General features: G+C 42.5%; 1 protein-coding gene across 1 annotated transcript in view; it reads right to left on the bottom strand.

Annotated features, from left to right (window-relative positions):
* The window catches only part of sema5ba (sema domain, seven thrombospondin repeats (type 1 and type 1-like), transmembrane domain (TM) and short cytoplasmic domain, (semaphorin) 5Ba), a 108,109-nt gene that overhangs the window by 17,900 nt on the left and 67,442 nt on the right, over positions 1-22,767 (bottom strand). The window contains exons 8-16 of the mRNA XM_062431491.1: positions 20,161-20,296; positions 19,330-19,537; positions 18,947-19,154; positions 5,773-5,890; positions 5,210-5,394; positions 3,301-3,444; positions 2,263-2,410; positions 1,133-1,358; positions 154-366 (exon numbers count right to left, since the gene is read on the bottom strand). Coding sequence (XP_062287475.1) covers positions 154-366; positions 1,133-1,358; positions 2,263-2,410; positions 3,301-3,444; positions 5,210-5,394; positions 5,773-5,890; positions 18,947-19,154; positions 19,330-19,537; positions 20,161-20,296 — 1,586 coding nt within the window. The remainder of the gene's footprint in view (positions 1-153; positions 367-1,132; positions 1,359-2,262; positions 2,411-3,300; positions 3,445-5,209; positions 5,395-5,772; positions 5,891-18,946; positions 19,155-19,329; positions 19,538-20,160; positions 20,297-22,767) is intronic.

Raw genomic sequence — 22,767 nt, 5'->3', positions numbered from 1 at the left:
ATCCCCCCACTGTGGGACTAATAAAGGAATCTCTTATCTTAATTCTGACCTGTTGAATTTAAAAATAAAACTGATTAGACACCAATAAATTCCTTTTGTGTTTGTATGAACACAGTCAGTCATGTAGAAGTAGTTGTGGTGTGTTCTACTCACCAGGACAAACCTGGACGTTACAGTCCTGGTATTCAACAGGTGAACCTCGACAGGCCACCGGGGCGCTCTTCCCCTCTGGTCCGGAGCAGCTCCGCCGACGGGTGCGGTAACCTTTGGCGCAGCTCTGAGAGCAGCTCGACCAGGTCTCCCATGACGACCAGCCGGCGCCCGCCACTCTCACCACCGGCGTTTTCAGGAGCTCCTCGACGAGAGCTTACAGAGACGAGAAAGAGCAGGTGGAAAAAATACATGAATATATGTGCGGTTCAGTCAGATTGAGTTTAAATCATTTCAAAGAGAGACACGAAACATGCAGATTCTTTGAGTGTGTGTGACTTTGCCAGCAGCAGGCATATTTCTCTGTCTGTCCTCTCTTAACTCTGTCTGTGTCCCTTATGCACAGACCCGCAGTTTCCTTGCTGTCAGTGTTTCATCAGTTTGTCAGAGTCGATGCGGGCCCCCGCCCCCCAGGAGGCTGACAGGGGGAGACAGGTAATCGATTCAGGAGAGGGGGGCCTGAGAAAGCCACAAGTAGAGAGCGGTGGACTGTGACCCTGTGTGGCTCTCTCTCTGTCAGTGTGTGTGTGGGAGTGCTGGACTGTGACCCTGTCACTAACAAGTCTAACAGGAGGGCACTTTCAACATGTCACACTCCTACTGGGAGACATTTTAACACGCCACTGCCTTCTCACTCTGTTCATACAGGACTGTGTGTGTGTGTGTGTGTGTGTGTGTGGTAAGTGTGTAGTATGTGTGCTTGAGTACACAACAAAAACCTATTGAAATTTCCTACAAGAAGCACTAAAAAAAGTCAGCTCAGACTTTGCCAACAACTTTTACATGATTATTATTCCAATGATTTTTGAACATCTACTAACTACTACTACATTTTTTAAAAGTGAATTCAGTTTTAGGGTGGATTTCCACCTCAGTGTTACCCTCCCGTATCATCACTGTATCAGTCAGCTGGTTAACTCACTGTCAGTCTCGCAGACTGCTGTGCCATCGTTGGGGCAGAAGCGCGTCTCCACCTTCCTGCGTCCGATCTGCAGCTCGTGGGGATCGGGCAGGTGAGCCCTGCACATGTAGCGCATCCTCTGCTCCTGTCGGGCCCCGCCCTGCGTCACGTTTACAGGCATCCAGGGGGTCCAAGGTGTGTTCCTCTTTACCTCGGGACACGCCTCCAGGTTACAGGCCTTGTATTCCTGAATGGGAGACGTTGCAGAGCAGTTCAAGTTACATTGATTATTTAATTTTTATAATGTAATTTGTAACTTTGTCCTGTTTGTCCCAAGAGTGGCGTATGAGAATAGATTATGGAGTCTCCTGGCAATCTGTTTTGTAGATTTTAGTGTTTCTTAGGAACAAACTGGCTCTAGAGGAGGTCACCAGGATCACCTTTAGGAAACATGTTGTTGAAATCTGTCCGTTAAATTCTGAGATTTTTTATATTGATCTTCTAATTAGCTTCATTTTAAAGCAATCTCTGCCACTTGGTAAAATGACAAACAATGCTATATCCTTTACTGTTCCTATTAAAACCACACCTGTATGCACTGTCACTTAGAAGATACTCAGATATTGACATTGAAAAACTCCAGGCGTTCCCTAGAGACCGTCAATCATCCTGCATCTTTCGCATTTAAAAACATACACATAAAAGAAATATGACATTTTGTTTTGACATCAAAGATTTGGTTGACATTTAACAGGCATTTTATTTTGGTAAACAAACAGCTAAAAAGGTGATAAGTGTCACTGTGGCTGACGGCACCCGATCTATGTAAGATCAGGAGAGAGAAAGTGAACTGTGAGTGTATTTATCTCTGCTGTCATTATCACCTGCTCTGAAGTGATTTTAATCTACCCTTATTAAAGCGATACTATTTACAAACCAACTGATGGAACAGTAACACAGGTACACCTACAATTTAACAACAGAAAAACCTCATTCATTTTAACTTAAACTGATACACTTCAGATTTTAAGGTGGAACGTCTACATTTGAGATCATATCACGGCAGTAAGGAGACAGATGTTCTTCTGTTATCTTTATTCATCTGAGTGTGTGTTTATTTGTGTGCGTGTGTGTGTGTGTATGTCTCCTACCAGCGCACATCCTGGGCAGCTGTTGCCATTCTCGCAGGTGCGGACCCTCGAGTGGACGCCTCCCCCGCACTCTGTGCTGCACTTGGTCCAGGAGCCCCAGGGGGACCAGAAGATCGGCTGAGGACAGGAAACCCCTTCATTGCACAACCTGTTGAGACGTTGACGTGACTTTAATTAGACTTACTTCACAACAATGATGAATTAAAACATGAGTTTGACTGGATTTAGTTGACGCTTAATTGCCTAAAAAAAACCAACAGCCTAACCTAACCTTAACAAAAATAACAGCATTCTTGTAGTCCATGTTTTCATCTTGGCTGTGCAAATAATCAATGTTCTCTCTGAAAAAGCTCCTGGATGCAGGTTTGGATAGCCTGTGCGCACAAAGCGTCAGACTTTGGACACCAGAGACCAACTGACTGTTTGCAACCAAGTCTCCTCCACCCTGATCAAGGCGAGACGGCTGATAATGTTCGGTGAATAAAACATCGGGCGCTGGAGACGAGTTGTGCAACGTGTTTTCATTTTGATGGACTGCTCTGAACCTCCCTGTGAGCGTGTGTGTTCTCATATTTGTTAAAATTGATGCAAGCAGTCTTCTTACAATAGTGAGCAATGGTTTCTATTAACCATGACCACACTGTTTCCCTCTTACCTTAAGCAGTACAGAGTTGCCTAAACCTAACCAAACATTGACGTTAAATCAGATATGTAATGATCACATGAATCATTTTTTAAATGGTCATTTATTACAGTTTTGGAAGAGTGAAAATGGCTATGTGGTTAAATTTGTCACACTTGAGACTTGACTTGGAATTGAAGCAGCTGTGGTATCAGGCTGAATGAGGACAAGCTAAATCAAATCTACTGCAGCATATGTAGCACTGATGTATGTTAAATATGTCATTTGTATCATGTTTGAAAACTTTAGCACAGTCATGCTGTAGGTCTGAGTTCAGCTGGAATAATTCAGATTTCACAATAAGACATTTTGAATCGGTTAAAAGTTACTTCATCGACACATCTGGCCTTCCTCACCTCTCGTCTCTGCTCGGCCCGACGCAGACGCGGCCGCCGTGTCGGGGTGACGGGTTGTTGCAGGAGCGCTGGCGCAGCTCGAAGCCTGTGCCACAGGTCGTGCTGCACTGTCCCCATGACGACCAGGGCGTCCAGCCTCCATTTCTATAGCAACACACACACACATAGGAAAGTATTAGCAATTCATTTCACATTGGACCTGCATAATTATTTTTATTCACCAGTGCTTTTAGTATAAGTCTTCCGAATGTTGTTGTCTAATTCTAAAGGGAGGAAAAGGAACACATTTTTAAGCTTTGTCTAATCATTGCTCTGATTCTAGGAAACAGAAATGCTCACAGAGGGAGCTCATTCAGACAGGGAAACATTCATTCCATTTGCTTATGTGCTTTGATCCTGGGTAGCACTCCTCATGATTTAATTGCCACTTTCTGCAAAAGCACAATTCAATTTCGACACCAGGGATTAAATCTGGCATAGCTATCCGGCAGGATGAAGGTGCCTGTAAACTCTTTGTCTCGCCTTTGTTCTCTGTAACACTGATTGGCCAATTCCCCCTGCAGACAGAGGTGCTGAGAGGTGTCACAAGGAGAACCTGGGTGTCACCTACATCTTCTAATGAGGTTCCTCATACTGATGATCTTTCTCATGTTCTGTCAGAGCATGAATTGTACCCTTGAGGTAGATTATTCAAAGTCAAAGGGAACACCGCTGCTACAATCTCAGAGTTCAAGAAAAGATGTTGGAGTTCAGCTGATCTGACTCATTTGTACAATGACTGGCTCAATGTGCTCAGTCATAGCATGGTAATAATAGACTGTATACAACTGTATACAGGACCAGGATATATACTTAACTAACCTCAACCATCTTTTTATCTATGAATAAATAAGTTCAATAGTATATCCCATTGTATTATCATATTTATGATGACCTATCGCACAATAAGTAATTATCACCATCATCATGTCTATATATCGACTTATCTTATGATATATGGACATGACCTTGCTATTATATTATCATTGCTATTATGTTATCATTATATCAGTGGTATAAAATGATCTTAAAATGACAATAATATCGTTTATCGTGATTATTTCTGAGACAATATATCGTCCAACAAAAGTAGATATCATGACAGGTTAAATGTTACATTCCGGAAAGGACACAGAAATGTAATGGATCATACACACAGAAAAACAAGAGTTACATTTCATATCATTTAGATTTAAAAGTTGTGACAGTTTATTTAAGATCATCAAATATTTATTTCCATGTGTGTGCAGTAGAATTCGAGAAGTACTCAAAGTACAACAGGTAAGTGTTGGTAAGGTAGGTAAGGACTGAGTTTGTTAACACTCTCATCCTTCTAGCGGCGCTGGTTTAAAATCTATCCCGTGACTAACTGGATGCCGGAGTGAATATTGAAGAACAGGAGTGATGGTGCTCGGTTCTCGTGGTTCTTGTCAGAACTCTGGCAGCAGCGATGTGAATGTGCTGAAGAAGTCTACTGAGATACCAGATAAAAGATTGTTGTAAGATGAATAGGTGCTTCAAATCTTGAACAGACATGAAATCTTCAGACTGTCTTCATTTTCATTTGCTGTGAATAATAGAAGGCTGACTTTGTTACTGCCTTGGTTTCAACTCGTTATAGTGTTGCAATAAAACTGAAGAAGAAAACCGAGTCATTTTCTCCTTCTTACTAAATACAGTCCATCTTTTCAGTGATCACATCGATTCATCTGTAATATCGTATTTGTTACTATTACTTAATCCATATTACAAGGATTTATTGCATTAAATATGGCTACAAATGCCACACAAATCAGATTATGGTGTTAATGATAAAAATTATTATTATTATTATCGTCCTCAGTGAGAAAATTCTTCTTGTTTGTCCTACCTTGAGCAGTTGGACACTTCGATGGTGGGGCCCTGGCAGTTCTTGCCTCCACAGCGAGGGGTGGGGCTGTCGCAGGACCTGGAGCGACACAAGCAGGAGCTCATGCCGTCCGCCCCGTCATCATTGTTGCAGGTTTGCCACGGCGCCCACGCTCCGAAGACTCCGTTGGTGGTCTGGTTCCGCAGCTGGAAATCAAACATCCAGTGGTGATGTCAGTGACTGATCAGAGCATTTATGATTTTTAGACTTTTCTTACAAGATAGAGAGAGACTTTTCAGAAGATTATAGAGCAAAGCGTTCAATTCACTTCAGCCAAACTCAGTCCAGTTGGCATCAATGTAATATAATCCATTTAAGTCCAGTTCATGTTCCATCTCTACCCCAATACTCGTACATCCTGTCCTGTCTTGTACAAAACATCAGTCATTATGAGTCATGGATGATGCCAACAGCTCTGACACATGAATGATGACATCAGTGCAGCACCTAAGTCTTCTAGAGGCCCTGGGAGGACAGTTGTGATGAGGTGTTTACTATAAAGAAGGCGGCTGCCTCATTCTTACCGGACACACAGTGATGTTCTGCTTCCACTGGCTCATGTTGGAGCTCTCCTCCAGTGTGGTGCAGCGCTGCTTTCTGAAGTCCCAGCCACAGTAAGGGTCCCTCGCCTCCAAGCACATCCTATAGGGGCCAGGAGAGAGAGGAATGAAGAAAGAGTGTTTCATCATCAAACGGAGTGGTTTATTTGTTAAATAAAGACAGTTTTTAATCTGGTGTCAGGTTTGACATTCCCACACTGACCAAACTCATAGGCCAGGAATGTCCAAACTATTCCATAAAGGGTTTATGTGTCTGCAGGTTTTCATTCCAACCAAGCAGGAACACACCAGAATCGACTCATTTAATAAACTGATCTCAGTCTTCAGACAGTTGATTGGTCGAATCATGTGTTCTTGATTGGTTGAAACAAAAAGCTGCAGGTACATGACCCTCGCAAGCTCTATGGGAGCATAGCAAGGGTACTGAGCGGCTAACTTCTGTTTAGCTCTCTACTAACTTGAATGAGGTTTGAGTCATTTGGCAGGGGATGTGGTGCTAAAAACAATGTATCCACCATTTTACAGCCACAGCAGTAGCCACATAGTAGGCTAAAGCGGAGCCTATAATGTATGCACATGTTGGGGGATTGTTTTTGTAATTACTTTCACTTCCAGAAGGGGGCAAAAAGTCCCGTACTGCAGCTTTAAGTTAAACATGCAAGAATGAGAAATACACAAAGCAACTAAAAAAACAAACAAACTGTGAAAGCGGTTAAAGCATGTGGAGCGATTGCAAAAGAAGTTCATTTAAATAAATGAAGTTGAAGCTCAGCACTCACACCAGTGTCACACCACACTGTGACAAACCACATCCAGACTTCATCTAGCACATGTATTCAAACAACCTGTGAAAGATGACAAAAATCTAACTTTCCAGTGCATCATTCCTCCTTCAGCACGTACACAAACACCATACACGGTACATCACCCAAACAGTGATTAAATATTTGTAAGCTCCTCCAGTCAAACAGAGGCCTAATGACGGCTAATTAAATCTAAAGCTGTTAATGACGAAGCTAAGCCACCAGAGCCGATCTGAATGCCTCCGGAACGCAGGATGAAGGCATCAAATGAATAACTCCTTTCTCTCAAAAGGCTCCTCTCCACTTTCTGCCACCCTCCCTCGCTTCCTCTCCTTTATACCCCCCAGTTTTTGTCTCACTCGTTTTCCGTCTCATCCTTCTCTCCGCTCTTCTCCCGCTTCTTCTCAACTCCTTCTTCGCAGCGTCTTTCCCCTTCCCTCTTCTTCTTCTTCTTCTTCTTCCTCTCTTTCATTCAAGCTGAAAAGGAGAGATTCTTGTTGTTTGTGTTTTCTTTTTTTTCTCCTTTCATTCCTGGCACAGACCCTTGTGGTTTATTTGAAGAGCCCTGTAGTGTTTTAGCCTGGAGGTTGAGGAATCTCTAAGTGTTGATACAGCTCTTCGTGCCAGGTCTGGGGCTCCATGGTGAACCGGGAGGTCGGCTTAGATCCAATAAAGACGTTACTGCTTAGCCAGCACATCAGAGGTGACCCGGCACACAAAGCAGAGCGAAGCAGAGGAGAGGAAAAGAAGAGAGAGAAAGAGAGAGATGCCATGTTCTCCGGTGATCCGTGACACCGACCGGGGAAGAAAAGGGCGACTTCCATCATGGCCGACGCGTTCACCGCTAACCTTTTTGTGTCAATTTAATTAAGCGACACTATTACAGTGAGGGATGCAATCTCCGATACAGATGAAACAATAATCATAATAAGGTCAACCGCAAATTCACAGTTCAGTGAACCTAATAGTCCATTTGAAAGGGAGGAGCGTGTCGCCATTTTGGCTCAAGGTCGACCGTATTGCGTCTATGATGGCTTTGATGTGTGGCTCTGCATCGTCATTGTTGCTGAAGTTACCAACACACACACACACACACACACACACACACACACACACACACACACACACACTGCCCACACACACTAATACAGAGACCAGATAAGCTGAACAATTAATAAGCACGTATTTCAAGGAGGAAATAAAATATGGAATGAAGAGGTGGGAGAGATTTGAGTCCTAATTAGCTCGGGGTATAGTGTGCTGAGAGGCAGAGGCTGGGAGGCTTCTGACCTCAGGGAGCGACGCATTTCAGTCCCGGATTCACCTTCTTTGCATTCATTTAGAGAAAAAAAATGATGGTTGAAATAAGAAAAAAAACCACACAAAAAAAAAGTGCCTGCGGCTAGACTAAACCATTCAGCCTATGTAACAGCAGTTTTGAAAGAACTGCCGACAAATTGATTGCGGGGCAGGTGAGGATAAGAGGTTAATGCTGTAGGAAGAGGATATTCACACAGCTGCAGGCACACATTTAAAACACAAGGTGAACCAATAGTTTGTCTGATTCAGTCTGTCTTTGAATATTTATACTTTAATTCAAGCAATTTCTCTCAAATCTGTATTATGTTGCACTATATTAGCAAAATATGCAAATGCTGGTCTGTGGGTGTTTATGGTTTGATGCTTGGCCTCTTTGTTCCCATCATCCTAAATTGCAGATGATGGTGAGATGCCTTGAGGAAGGTCTTGGAAAACAAAACAAACCAAAAAGTATTGAATCTTTGGCAAAATGTAGTGAATCTTTGTGACATAACTGACAGTGGCATTCCAAAGTTCTAGTTTGATTGATTAAAACAGTACATTCATTTCTTGTATACTAACTGAAAAAGACTTTGAGACTATGAGATACATAGTCATGAGACCTGTCATGATAATTACTTTTGTTAGATGATATATTGTCTCAGATATAATCGCGATAAACAATATTATTGTCATTTGAAGATCATTTTATATCACTGATATAATGATAATATAATAGTATAATAATGTAAGGGGGGCGGGGGGATGGGATTGGAGAGTGGGTGCTACACTTCTATAAGAAAACGGGCTGCCATTATGGGCCAGGACAGAGTTATTTACCATTATCGGCTTATAGCTGTGTGGCCGAAGCTTCGGTATTTGTACCAGGGGTGCAAATAGACACTCTGTTTTATTTAAAGGCGCCTTTCAAAGCACTCAAGGACACCTTAGAAGGCACATAAAACACAACAACAGTAAATCAAACAATATAAATCAGGTAACATTTAGTGCAAAAATAAAGAAAGAAATAAGAATGTGACTATAAAGTGCATCAGTACAATAAATAAACAAGAATGTGATTGCATAGTCTCTGAATAGGTGCGTTTTCAGGCGGGATTTAAAGATGGAAACAGAGTCAGAAGTGCAAATGTCTGGTGGGAGAGAGTTCCAAAGACGGGGGGCAGATCGGCTGAAAGCTCTTGACCCCATGATGCTGGTTAAGTTGGCAGATGGGGCAAAGAGCTGGTTGGCGGAGGAGGATCGGAGAGTTCGGGAGGGTGTGTAGATGTGAATCAGTTCCGAGAGATATGATGGTGCCAGGTTGTGAAGGATCTTGTAAGTGAGGAGTAGAATCTTAAAGTCAATGCGGGATTTGATAGGGAGCCAATGAAGTTGCTGCAGGGCAGGAGTGATGTGTTCAATAGAGGGGGTTCTGGTTATGATACGGGCGGCTGCGTTCTGTACCAGCTGGAGATTATGAAGACATTTCCACGGAAGACCAAAGAGGAGAGAGTTACAGTAGTCCAGACGGGATGTGATCAGGGTGTTTACCAGGATAGCGGTGCAGGTTGGTGAAAGTGAGGGACGGAGACGGTTGATGTTCCGTAGATGGAAGTATGCAGTCCGAGTAACGTTATTGATGTGGGCTTCGAAAGATAATGTGCTGTCCAGGATAACACCCGGGCTCTTTACCTGAGGGGATGTAGGAACAGTGGAATTGTTGATGGACATGGAGAAAGTGTTGAGTGTTGCTAGGGTTGATCTGGTACCGATGAGGAGGACCTCAGTTTTATCGCCGTTGAGAAGTGTGGATATATGGAGGTAAAAAATGATCAAGGTCATGTCCATGTATCATATGATAAGTCCATACATAGACATGATGATGTTGATAATTACGTTATAGTACGATAAGTCGATAATGTTTTTTTGTGACCGGTCTATATATATCATTAGGACTCATCTTAAATTCTAATCATTTCCTAACTGAAGGCCATTTCTTAAAGGAAGATTTACTATCGGAGGGGAGAAGAGTGGATACCGAGACATTTAGCTCCCTTTCACTCTGACCTTTTCTGCATGTTAGCTAAACACCTACTGTTCCTTTCTGTCCTAACGGCTCAACATTTTTTAAAAATAGGAAAAACAGGAATGCTGTTCAAGTCAATTACAGGCAGTGTGGGTGGAGAGAGGGCTCTGTGTGTGTGTGTGTGTGTGTGTGTGTGTGTGTGTGTGTGTGTGTGTGTGTGTGTGTGTGTGTGTGTGTGTGTGTGTGTGTGTGTGTGTGTGTGTGTATGTGTGTGTGTGATGAGAAGAGAGAGGCTGATATCTGTAAGAGGAAGTGCGGAGAGATGTCAGCCGGGACGGGAGGCTGAGTCTGCAGATGCACAGGAATGTCAGTGTGTGTGTGTGTGTGTGTGTGTGTGTGTGTGTGTGTGTGTGTGTGTGTGTGTGTGTGTGTGTGTGTGTGTGTGTGTGTTCATAATCACATGCATTTTCTGAATAACCCCTCCGTTTGTGTATACTGCGAGGGCGTGTTTTTCTACCCTGGGTGTGTCCCTGTGTGTGTGTGTGTGTGTGTGTGTGTGTGTGTGTGTGAGAGCATTGCTTTGACAACCCTGCAGGGCTGATATGTAATTCAGCGGCGTACGTGCCCGGTGGCGCACTATATCAAAACAGAGAAGGCGCGGAACATGGCGTGTTAAATTTTAAACAGGCCGAGCGGCAAAAACCCACCGGCCCATAAAACAATATGTCTGGACGACTGGCATCGGAAGATAAATCTGCCGGATTCTCTCTGTGGGGATGTAATTGGCATTTTAAATGGTTTGTGAATGCTGTAAAAACCAGTGTCTCCTTTTATTATGGGCCCTTTAACAACCAGACATAAAAACAATAGTTCACCTCGCCTTTAATGGCATGCTGTCAGTGTATAATTGCAAATATGATCGCCAGGACTGATAAATTATGGATTAGAATCAGTCGTTATTAGCTGTAGCTATAGCTCTGACATGTGGGATTATGTAAGAGGATGCTATCTGGAGGGTCCAAGTCAGTTAAACATATGTCTGCATACACCTGCTTCTTCTCTCCAGCTCTCCACAGCAGCTCTGTCACTTTTTGTTTGTTTTTTTTTGCAGTCAGTCCCAGGAGAGCACTGTTGACAGCCTCTCCTTGCACCTCTCCCCTTGTAACAGGGGGAGAATGAGAGCTCGTCCCAGGGGCTTTTTTTCCCCTTCTTTCTCCTTCCCCCTGTTGTGCCAGGCTGAGCTGGCCATTTAGGAAGTCTGCTCATGATGAATTGGAAACACAAGGACTCCTGCTAGCACTCAGCGCTAATACAGCCAATTAGGCTCAGTTGGTGCCAGGGCTAAAGACTGATGGTGCCGGGTCCAAAAGAAAAAAAATCTCAAAAAATCCGGAAAACAAAAGGGAGATGGCTGCCTGCCAAAAAATACCTGCTGTCCTCGGTGTACAATTTTAGCCCCTGGTGATTAAAAAAGGAGCTGTATCATCACTGGGAGACAACAGGGAGGAAAAAGAGAGGAGAGAAGAGCAAAAAGGTATAAATGTACTAAAAGGTGAGGTGATAGATGGCAAAAAAAAGATGGTAACTGAATGAAAAAGGAGAGAAAAGATAAATAAAGATACTTACATGAAACAATACAAGTATGGCAAAAGTTTTACTTCCCTCAGTACTACAGGTGAGGGTTTGATGGTATTTTATCAATCTAGTCAGTCTGAATCTAGTTTGAAATCTAATACCTGAATTCTTTGGTTCTCCATCAAATCTACACAAAGTTATACTTTGCAGGGTCTCGAGGTGCTGAGCCAATCATAGCTCACATACTGTAAGTGTTTGACAGGTTGTCAGTCACGGTTGATCCAAAGGAAACTCACACACACACACACACACACACACACACACACACACACAAACAGAACATGCAAACTGATGAGGCCAAAACTGTCTTCCTGTGAGCCACCGTCGTGCCGCTCTTCCTTTTAAACGATGTTATCTTTCGACATTTGTAACCGGCTGAAAGTTAAACGTAAGCGAATAAAAAACTCCACGATTTAGTAGAGATCTGTTATGAGCGTTCGTTGGCTGAGAAGGCAGAAAACTGCACTTTACAGCAGCAGCTCTGATCAATGTTAACGACCTGTGGCTACAACCTGAGAATGAGCAGGGAGAAGAAGCCTTGAAATGTTGATAGAAATGGTGAATACACCTTTTGCACGGCCTAATCGGTCCAAATACCAGAGGTCCTGATTCATAATGATACCTCATACCTATATATATATATATACCTCATTTTCGAGTAGAAAAAAAAAAGAAGCACAAATTATGATTATTGTAACTAAATTAAAGATGTCAAAGTTTAGTATAGATACAGTTTTGAAATCATTTCAATTGTTTTAATGGTGGCACATAATCACACCTGTTGTCCTGACAACAGATCTTATACCTTTAAATAAAACACCATATTTCAATGAAAGTACTGATTGATTCATTTTACATGCAAATAATGATCCATGTGATTTTCAGGCAATTAGATTAAAAAAATCAATATCATTATTTGAAAATGGGTCAAATTTGACCTGAGGACAACAGGGAGGGTTCACTTATTGATATGATATGCAGGAAGTTGGCAGAAACTTCTCTCTCTCTCTCTCTCTCTCTCTCTCTCTCTCTCTCTCATCTCTCTCTCTCTCTCTCATCTCTCTCTCATCTCTCTCTCTCTCTCTCTCTCTCTCTCTCTCTCTCTCTCTCTCTCTCTCTCTCTCTCTCTCTCTCTCCTCTCTCTCTCTCTCTCTCTCTCTCTCTCTCTCTCTCTCTCTCTCTCTCTCTCTCGCCCTGCCCTCACTATCTGTCACTTCTCTTCTGCACATGTAGCAAAGAAAAAGAGGGGAAAGAATGAAAATGAGTGTTGTTGCTTGACAATAAAACACTCATCACGCCGTTAGTGTTGTTGAACTGCGAGCACACAGTTCACTCACAACTGCAGAGTGATGTTACAGAGAGACCATCCATCAGACAGCAGCCTGCTTCAATAGAGATCTGTTAACATTAGACCTCTGCAAATCACTGTATTCTGATCCAAACTGAACCGCCTATTGAATTCCAACCTTACTCAGCGCCTCGTTGTAGCTGCTTCCTTTCTTAAGAATATATTCATATTTCACAACCTTGCTGTGTTGTGAGCATCAGAAATTGAAAGGTGGTGGAGCTGGCAGGTTAAGACATCGTGCCAGACCCAATCAGGCTGAAAGACGGAGGAGGGAAACAAAGCAACACAGACACAGACACAGACACATACAGAGAGAGAGAGAGAGAGAGGAGATGAGAGAGAGAGAGAGAAGGAGAGAGAGAGACGAGAGAAGATGAGAGAGAGAGAGAGCAAAATGATTACACTGAGCAGCAGCCAGGACAAAGCCTGTAATAAAGTAACAGCATTCTGAAGCAGTAATAAATACCTCCACTGTGTGAACACTATCTCTCCCTCTCTTTCTGTTTCTCTCTCTCAGTTCTTGGCTGGTGAAGTGTTCCTCTGATTGTCATACGGGCTTAGTGGCAGTGAGCTCTAGAGCCTGCTGACAGGCTGGCAGCCACAGCAGACGGTAAATTGGGTTTGCTGGGGACGGGCCTGTAAGCCTTCAACACACAGGGAAAGACAGGGGAAGTTCACACTGCTGTATAGGGGTCCTATAGGGACTGATGCTAAAGTATAATAAAACATGTCTCACACACACACACACATAGACACACAGGTTGTAGCAGGGATGCTAATGGTCAGTGGTTTTCCTCTATGGCGTTGTTTTAGGCTGCTGCTGCAGGCAGAATGAGCTGCTGCTGGGTCACTGTTAATCACACACACACCTCACACACTCTGACAAAGCAAATTAAACAAAAGCCCTCAGGCAAAACATTTAACTATCACCATTGGACAATTGTACCTCTTGTAATAAAGCGTAATGTTTATGTAAGCAGATGTGCGAGTGGTGGTTTGGCTGCAGGAATAAAACGGTTACAGAAAACCTGATTTGTTCCATTTCATCTTCCTCAACATTATCCTCATCATTTATTCAGCATTTCCTCCTTTGCCTGCTCCTTGAAGTTATTTCAGTTTTCATGCTTTTTATTGCCTTTTCTCTGAAAATCTGACACGTTCAGTTTTTACAGATGAGCAGTGCTGGAAAGAAGGTACTGCACTGAAGTACAATTTTGAGGTACTTGTACTTTACTGTAGTATTTCTACATCTCAGAGGGAGATATTGTATTTTCTACTCCACTACAATAATTTGACAGCTTTAGTTACTTTTCAGATGCAGATTTGACACAATGTGATAATATAACAAGCTTTTAAAATACAACACATTGTTAAAGATGAAACCAGACAGCAGTGTGTAGTCAGGCTCACATTTCAGATGTCTATGAGTTGTTAACAGCTCCACCAAATAGTGATTTTTCCCTCTAAACTTCTCACATGCTTTCATTTCAATAAATGTTCAAATATATTTCGGCAAAAATCAAAGATTAGAGAAAAAGTCCAAAATCTGAAAACACATCCCATTTACTGCAATACTGCAGTACTTTTACTGTAATACTGCATACTACATCACTCATAATACTGCAGTACTTTTACTGTAATACTGCATACTACATCACTCATAATACTGCAGTACTTTTACTGTAATACTGCATACTACATCAATAATAATACTTCTGTACTTTTACTGTAATACTGCATACTACATCACTCATAATACTGCAGTACTTTTACTGTAATACTGCATACTACATCAATAATAATACTTCTGTACTTTTACTGTAATACTGCATACTACATGGAGCTCATAATACGTGTGTATTTTTACTTAAGTAGGATTTTTCAAGCAGGACTTTTACTTATAATAAAGTATTATTACTTTGCCGTATTGGTATTTGTACTTCAGTATAGGATGTGAATGCTTCTTCCACTGCCAGTAAATAAACTGATCTAGACAAAAAAAAGCACTTACTTTCAAAATTGGCTACTGTTGTGAGTGAGACCAGTAGTTTGATCTCTATTTGGCAGCGTGGACTACCTTTCTTCTCTCACAAAAGCCCTGACGGATGCAACACTGCAGCTAAGCTAGTGCGTCCGCTGCAGCCAAAATAAATGACTTCACTAACAGAATGAGATAGAGAGATAGGGTCTGCATGGAGGACAGAGTGCTGCTGTTAGCCAGAGGTGCCAATTGGCCAGATCAAATATAATTACCACAAATAGAGGACAAACACATACGGGCATGTGCACACACACACACACATACTCCTGCACAAGCTGCAGCATTTGTCTGCGAGCTATCACTAAAAGGCTACAAATCACCGGCCGTTGAAAAGGTTTAGCGAGCGTAACAAAAAAACAAAAAAAAGCACTTCGGCTCAAGATGATGATGTAAATGTTATTTCCCTCTGAGGGTTTGAGACTCTATAGGGATCGATAACAAAGCAAAACTAAACATTAAAAGCACTTTGACTTAATTGAATTATTTAGAAGTATAGTACAGGCATTCAAAGTGACATATGTTTCTGCTTCCATCTGTTAAACAGTAAGAATCTATATTTTCCCTCCATGTTTAAACAATTACAAAACATGCACACATATGTCAGCTGTTTACATTACGAGTACAGCGCCGCAGCTGCAGTCCATCCGTTATTCCATTAGCAGCTTTATAGCAAACTGGATAAGTTATGATTTGTACATAAATCATGTCGCAGCTTGTCTCTGTCACTGTGGCGCCCACCGCAGTACTGCAAATACAGTAAGTCCATTCTTTACTGTGTGTGTGTGTGTGTGTGTGTGTGTGTGACACAGAGAAACCAGCATGATGAGCCACTGCCAGCTATAAAAGTGCTTATATTCATCTGTTATCAGTGTGTGTGAATGGATGTATGGGAGGGCCACACACACACAGAATGGTTCATTCAGACTGCACCACAATGATGGGGAGTAGGAAGGGGGGGGGGGGTTCAAAGAGCGGGACAGCAGGTGGGTCTTTTTACATATAGTCTGAGCAGTGGACACAGAGAAAGAGAGAAAAAAAAGAGGGAAAAAAAGAAAGAAAAAGTCATAAGAGCAATGTGATGCAATGTGACATGTTAATTTTTTCCCTCAAGGATCTCATGCGATATTGTAATTACTGTGATTGGCCAAAATGATTAGTATATTGAATAGTTGCTGTTAGTTGGTGTTTGCAGGCGCTGAATCAACAATATTTGAACAGTATTTAAATCTGATACTGATGCAGGCATGCAGATAGTGAGCGGGGCTACCATGGATACGAAGTCGCACATTTGAAATGCATCCGTGCTATCAAAGTTTGCGATCCTATCTAAATGCTGTGCAACCGTTCAGCAACGGCTATCAAAATTTTTAGCGGGCGATAAAGTGTGATGGTGGTAATATAGCTGCGATTCTTAATCAGGTCACAGAATCTGATGGGTTGCAAAATATATTGGTGTAACACCTGTTGTTGCTAATTATGAGATACAGAAGTCATAATTACAAGATAAGATGTTTTGTCGGTAATAAAACATTAAAATGTCATCCTAGGTTCTGAAAATGTGGGAATTTAATGGTTATTTTTCACTAATCAACACATTAACTGAACAGTCATTTTCCTTCATTTTCCTTTTTTTCTTCATCTTCTGACTCAATGTCACCTATCTGCTATTTTCTACTTGCTTGAGTCCCTCCAGACGAGCTCAGGTGTCACGCTGACAGACGCGTTGACATCTGTCGTATTCCGCAGCCGGTGCATTTAAAAGATTCCGAGAGGAGTGTAGAATATTGCAGACTGGATTAAGGACGGCCCCATCCCACCTTAACCCCCCTCCCTTCTTCCCCACGTGCTGCCCTTGGTGCCCACTCTTCTTATCCTATCACCCCACTGTGTCGTAAATAGGACTCTAACTGCTTGCTCTGCTCTGTATATCTATATTTCTGTTTGCTTCTTGCATATCTCACCCACATCTTATTAAATGCACTGGTTTTTCTACCTGAGCCCTGTGTGTGTGTGTGTGTGTGTGTGTGTGTGTGTGGTCCCATGTGTCTATGAGTTTGGATTTAGTAGAAATATAGCGAGCTGACTCATCAGGCAGCACATATGAGAACTCATCCAAGCACCCACCCACGCACAAATCACAAAGTAGACTACACACACACACACACACACACACAAACACACACACAGACAGAATGAAAAAAAAGCAGCCATTTGTATGCTAAAATGAAGTTGACTTTGAAGGACTGAGGTGGCCGGCTGAGGATCCAGATTGAGAGTTCTGATGAGATACAGGAGGCTGGACAAACAGTCGGTGGGTTTTTCTTCCCCCCGCTCGCTCTTGAGACTTTCACACGAATAACACTGAAGCTGGAGATGGCAGAGCAAAAGGCCTCTCTCTCCCTCTCTGTTTGTAGCTCGCGCTCTCTCTCTCTCACTCACACACACACACACACACACACACACACACACACACACACACACAGACACAGACACACACACACACACACACACACACACACACACACACACACACACACACACACACACACACACACACACACACACACACCTGCCTTCAGAGAAACTTCTCTGGCAATGTACTAGGTAGCTTCACACACAGTTTTTTGTTTATCCTTTGATTCAGCCACAAGCAAAAGCCAAAAACAGTGCTCTCTTTGTGTTATGCAGAACTTCATTACTCTGGAAAAAAAACAAAAAAAAACACAGCACAACAAATTAATTTTCTCTAGTGAGCCGATACCGCCCCAGTCATTAGTCTGGTTCCATAAGGACTTTAATGATTATAGGCACAGTCTTCCAGACATTAATCCTAGTTGAGGACAGATAATTACCTTCAATAGGAAGACCAACCAGGTTAAAATGAATCCACTGCCACATGGCATAAGATGAACAATGAAACACACTGTGTATACTGCACGGTGCTTTCGGGAAGTGAACACCACTGTCCCTCATGTAGATTATCACTTTATTCTTGTAAATTGGATTTAAAGAGATCTCAAATAAAGAGGAAACAGCACACAGGTGACAGCAGTGTTGCACGTATTATGGTACAGTATGCCTGGTCTGCACAATCTGTGATTTCACATAAACCAAATCCAAATGTTGACCCTCATGGATTTCAGGCATACATATTCTGATGTGTTTTGAGTGAGTGCTGGCTTTTAGTCAAGTATGTGAGGGTGCAGGGCTGTGACAGCAAAAATGCACTTAGATGCGACCTAGATAGACCTTCAGACGATGCCATGGATATGACCAATGCTTAGACCTTGACATTAGGCTTGCTGCAGCAGACTGTGTTGCAGGTGATACACTGATTACATTGCTTGTCCACTTCCCCAACCGATGTTTTGCTAATATAAATCTAAAAATGCCTGCTCCATGTCCGACTGCAGCAGTAGCAGAGTCACAGCATAGACTAGTGGAGTGAGATGTCTGTTATTTTGTAGAATGTCCAGCGTAACCGGTATCACTGATGTTGTCACGACTTTATTAGCTGGTGAGAAAACTTCCTCATCGTGGCATCCCAGCTTGACATCAATATTTGTATGGATTCTTATAATCTTTCATAACATCTAGTAAAGTCTATCAAAGCTGTATCAAGTCCAACAAAAGGCAGCAGAAAATGTCCTTGAAGCTACTTGCAGATTTGATGAATTATAGATTTGGACAGCTCTAGGTACTCTGGACTTCATGGTTAGGTTTCCTGTTAAGTCCCCAAGCTTACAGGAGCAAAGAGGTCCAGAACTTTGAATTCAGCTCTGTTTTGTATTAGTTTGGATGGAAAGCCCCCTTCTCTTCCTGGAATATTGTTTTCATATGTTTTTATACTTTACACTCGCCCAACATTGATTATTTTGTTTCTCCTCTTGATACATTCTGAAGAGCTCACAATGCCTTCAAACCAGTGATATTTGCATTTTTAACACAATGTTCCGCCGCATGTGGAGATTTTAAGCAGTACTCACGTCTCAGTTTTGTAGGTGGAGCACCTCTCCAGGGGGATCTTCAGGACTCGGTTGTTGAGCCCAACAAAGAGTGACCTGTCGCTGTGCAGGATCTGCAGGCTCAGGATTGGTTCTCGCACCCCGTGGGGGAGGAGCTCCATCTCCTCCAGGTAACATCCTTGTAGGTTCTTATTGGGTGTAGCCAGGGCCTTCAGGATGGTGCCGTATTCTGATTGGAGGAGGAGGATGAGAAGATTTATCAGAGAGGGTCAATTGAAGGGGATTCCTTTTTCTATGGGTATCAATTAAGTACTTCTTTTTTGTTTAACTGCTTCATCGTTCTTATGAATTGATAGGTTATACTTCTAATTGATGTACAGTATGTGCATGTATTTCCAACTAACCCGTGCTGATGTACATGACATGGTAGAGGGTGTCCATGCCCTGAACAATGTCCACGACCAGGTTGGAGAAGCGAACGTCATCCTGCATGATCAGAGGATCTACGGACTCCGGCTGGACCACATCGTTCATCAGGTAGAGCCGCTGGGCGTCCTGCAGGCTGCGCTCCGTCAAACCCTCGTTGGGACCCTCGTCATTTATTGTACCGCACTGGAGAGGAAAGACAGAAGAGGCGAGGCGTCGGAGGAGATGTAGAACGGTGGGATGGAAGCAAGAAAAACATGAAAGGCTGTCAGACAGAATACCAAACAATGGAGACGTACCTGCATGCAACCAGCCATTGTACTTTCTAAATCAATACATTGTGTCTGGCTACACGTAATTCTATTCATAGTAATTGCATACTACAGTGATAGCAGAGCAAATACACAGCAGTGTAATCACATGCTTGCAGAAGAATAAATATGAAACGACAGTCTGTTATATTTGTATGTTTGGGTTTGCAGACTGTAGCTCCTGCTCATTCTCTCGGATTTAGATGGATATATGAGATGGATTTGTTGGTAGAGTCCTTTATTGGTGAGCTTAGGAGCTGTACATGGTTTCATAAACAGTGAATTTCCAATTTTAAAAAGTATATGATATCTATAGTTTTAAATTAGGGTAGGCTTTTCATATCATATTTTTTCCTGTAAAAATAAACCAGTCACTGTGACCAGAGGCTTTTCAAGAAACTGTTCTACACTGCGCTTTGTGATCATTTTTATGTTATATAGTGAAAATGAAGTATAGTGTCAGATTACCCCTGGATGAGGTCGGGTGGTTCAACTCACCTGAAAGTTGTGGATGGGGTTGGGTGTGGGAAGCCAGGTGGAGCGAGGGTTTTCCTGGGAGCGGAAGGGCCCGTTGAAAGCCTGGGTGATGGCGCTCAGGTTGAAGGCGCACACTGCAGAGGCTGCGATGCTGTTGCTTTATAGAGAAATGGACGGTGAGGACGAGACGGAGAGGGGAAGATAGAAGGGAGCGGAACGGGAAGAGGGGGAGAAGAGAAAAGGTAAAGATATTATTTAAACGATCATTTATAATAGCTTATCATCTAGGCAGTAAATGTGAAGCTACATCAGCTACAATCAGCATCCAGCTGTGTAATAAAGCCATTAAGCAAAGTCCTATCGTTTATACCTGCGCTAAACAGGTGCCACGATGTCCACTTGCTTTGGCTGCAGGCTAAGCTATGCTATCAGTGAATGGGGACAGTATTAAGCTGAGGATATGGGAGGCAGTTACACAGATTATGAGCGAACACACACACACACACACATACACCTCGGCATCACAGGTGTCAAATACAAGAGTAAACCCCGGCTAAACTGGCAGTGTTAGTGAGGTTATTATCGTGAGGCTCTTCGGACATAATGTGCTGCAAGGTAATGAGTTTCTTAACTGCCTGCTACTGCTGACTGTATTTTTTTTTTTTCCTCCTGCATTCCCATACACTCCGCACAACACGCAGACTTTTTACTATGCTGTGAGCAGCCTGCTGTCTTGGCATGGCTTGTGGGATGCTGATAAACCATCAGTTAGAGGATAGAGAGTGATAACATTATAGGGGGGGGGGAAAGAGTGAGACAGAAACAGAGAGAGGCACAGACAGCGAGAAGGCAGAGAGAGAGACAGACTATTGTGAGGACTTCATGGTGTTTTATGAGCCATTTCGCTATCTTGGGTGAAATATAAATCAGTGAAAGCTGCCGGCTGAAAAAAGGTGAGGGAGAGAAAAAGGCTGCGAACAATGTGTCCCAGGGTTTGGTAATGGTATTGGTGAGGCCTGAATGTGCCATTATCTACCGCTTAGGCTGCTTTGGATTCTCTTTAAATTCATTTCCTTATGGTATATCCACTACATGTTTAAACTAGGCATGCCATATGTCTGTTTCTGATTTTATGGCACAACATTTCAGTGTAATGTTGTCATCAAAGAAAGCTAATTTTGCACAACTGAACCCGCCCCCCGACCCCCCACCCCTTCCCCCCCTCATTTCCATTTCTTTCTGGCGAATATGCACCACAGGACATAATGCATTAGGCTACAGTGTTTGCAGTTCCTGTAACCATAGAGATAAGAACAATCACCTGGATTACTTCTGAAATGGAAGAGAGAGTATAAATCTGATGATTGTAAGGCAAAATAATGTATTTGTGCACTGTGCATGAATGTTTATTCTTCACCTTTGGGAATGATATATGATGAAGAGCATGGCCGGATCTACCATATGGGCTATCTGTGCAAGGGTCCAGGAGCCCTCGAGCGGAAAGGGGCCCCTCAATGATGTGTGCCCTTTCTTTTGTGTCTTTTTTTTTTTGTCGGGTTCCAGACATACGACTCAAGGTTTGACCCATTCACTTCATGTTGATAATTACAGTTGCTGTTAGAAACCTAGTATGTCCATAACACTATATGGAGTAACATGTTTTCCACCCAAGAGCAGCGCTTTCCAATCAGAATAAAATAAAAGTTGTTTCCAAGAAAGTGAAGTCTCATGATTGACTGTTTTATTTGTCAATTTGACAGTGGGGCAATTGATGATTGGTCAGCAGGCCACAATGCACTGTGGGTAGGTTGTATCAACGAGTGTGTGGGGGAAAAAAGATCATTTAACGGTCCTAGCAGTAACCAAAAGTAAATATGTAACCTTTTCAAAAAGGCTAAAAAATGAAGTGAGCAGGGTTGCATGAACCCAGGGGCCCCTGGACCCTTATTCAGCCTTGATGAAGAGGATCTAAGGCTGGCTTACAAAACATACCTTTTAAGGATGTATACTGTATCTTTTCTAGGCATCAAAAGAAACTAAAAGCTGCACTGATTCTGACAGTGTGTGTATGACATTTTTGCAGTCTGGTTTGACACAAAACAGTCACAGCTTGTCTTCTGTGCTTTATAGAAAATGAAGCCTTTCACGCAGAGTGGTCACTGCAGTGGAGAGCTATTCAAAAGCTGTTTTTCTTATATATGCATGATGATGGATTTTAATGGCATAGTTAAACTTCAGCCACCACAGTGAACACTAACATACACTACCATTCCATCTGCAATAACTTTTTTGGTTGTAAATCAGTTGATTTATATTGTTATAATGTAATTTTCGTGCCTAAAGAGACATTTTAAAGTTAGGGGAAAAAAACGTACTGGGGTTATCATAATTCATGCATGAAAGGGTTAAACTTAAATGGTTTAATATCCTCATTTTAACCTTGACTGTACTGACATCTGCGATTGCTTCTGTCACTTTTTGTTTTGAATATCACTCTGAAATCCACTTCAGGATTTGTGAGGTAACAAATGTGTTCTGTCATTTTCTCGGCGCTGCAAAGTGCTGCGCAGCTCCAAAAGAGCTCTGACTAAACAACCGGGGGAAGCCAAACAGGTGGCTCGATGATGG

This window comes from Scomber scombrus, chromosome 13 (assembly GCF_963691925.1).
Source record: "Scomber scombrus chromosome 13, fScoSco1.1, whole genome shotgun sequence".
In the NCBI taxonomy this organism is placed as follows: Eukaryota; Metazoa; Chordata; class Actinopteri; order Scombriformes; family Scombridae; genus Scomber; species Scomber scombrus.
This window is presented reverse-complemented; position numbering and strand designations above follow the sequence as displayed.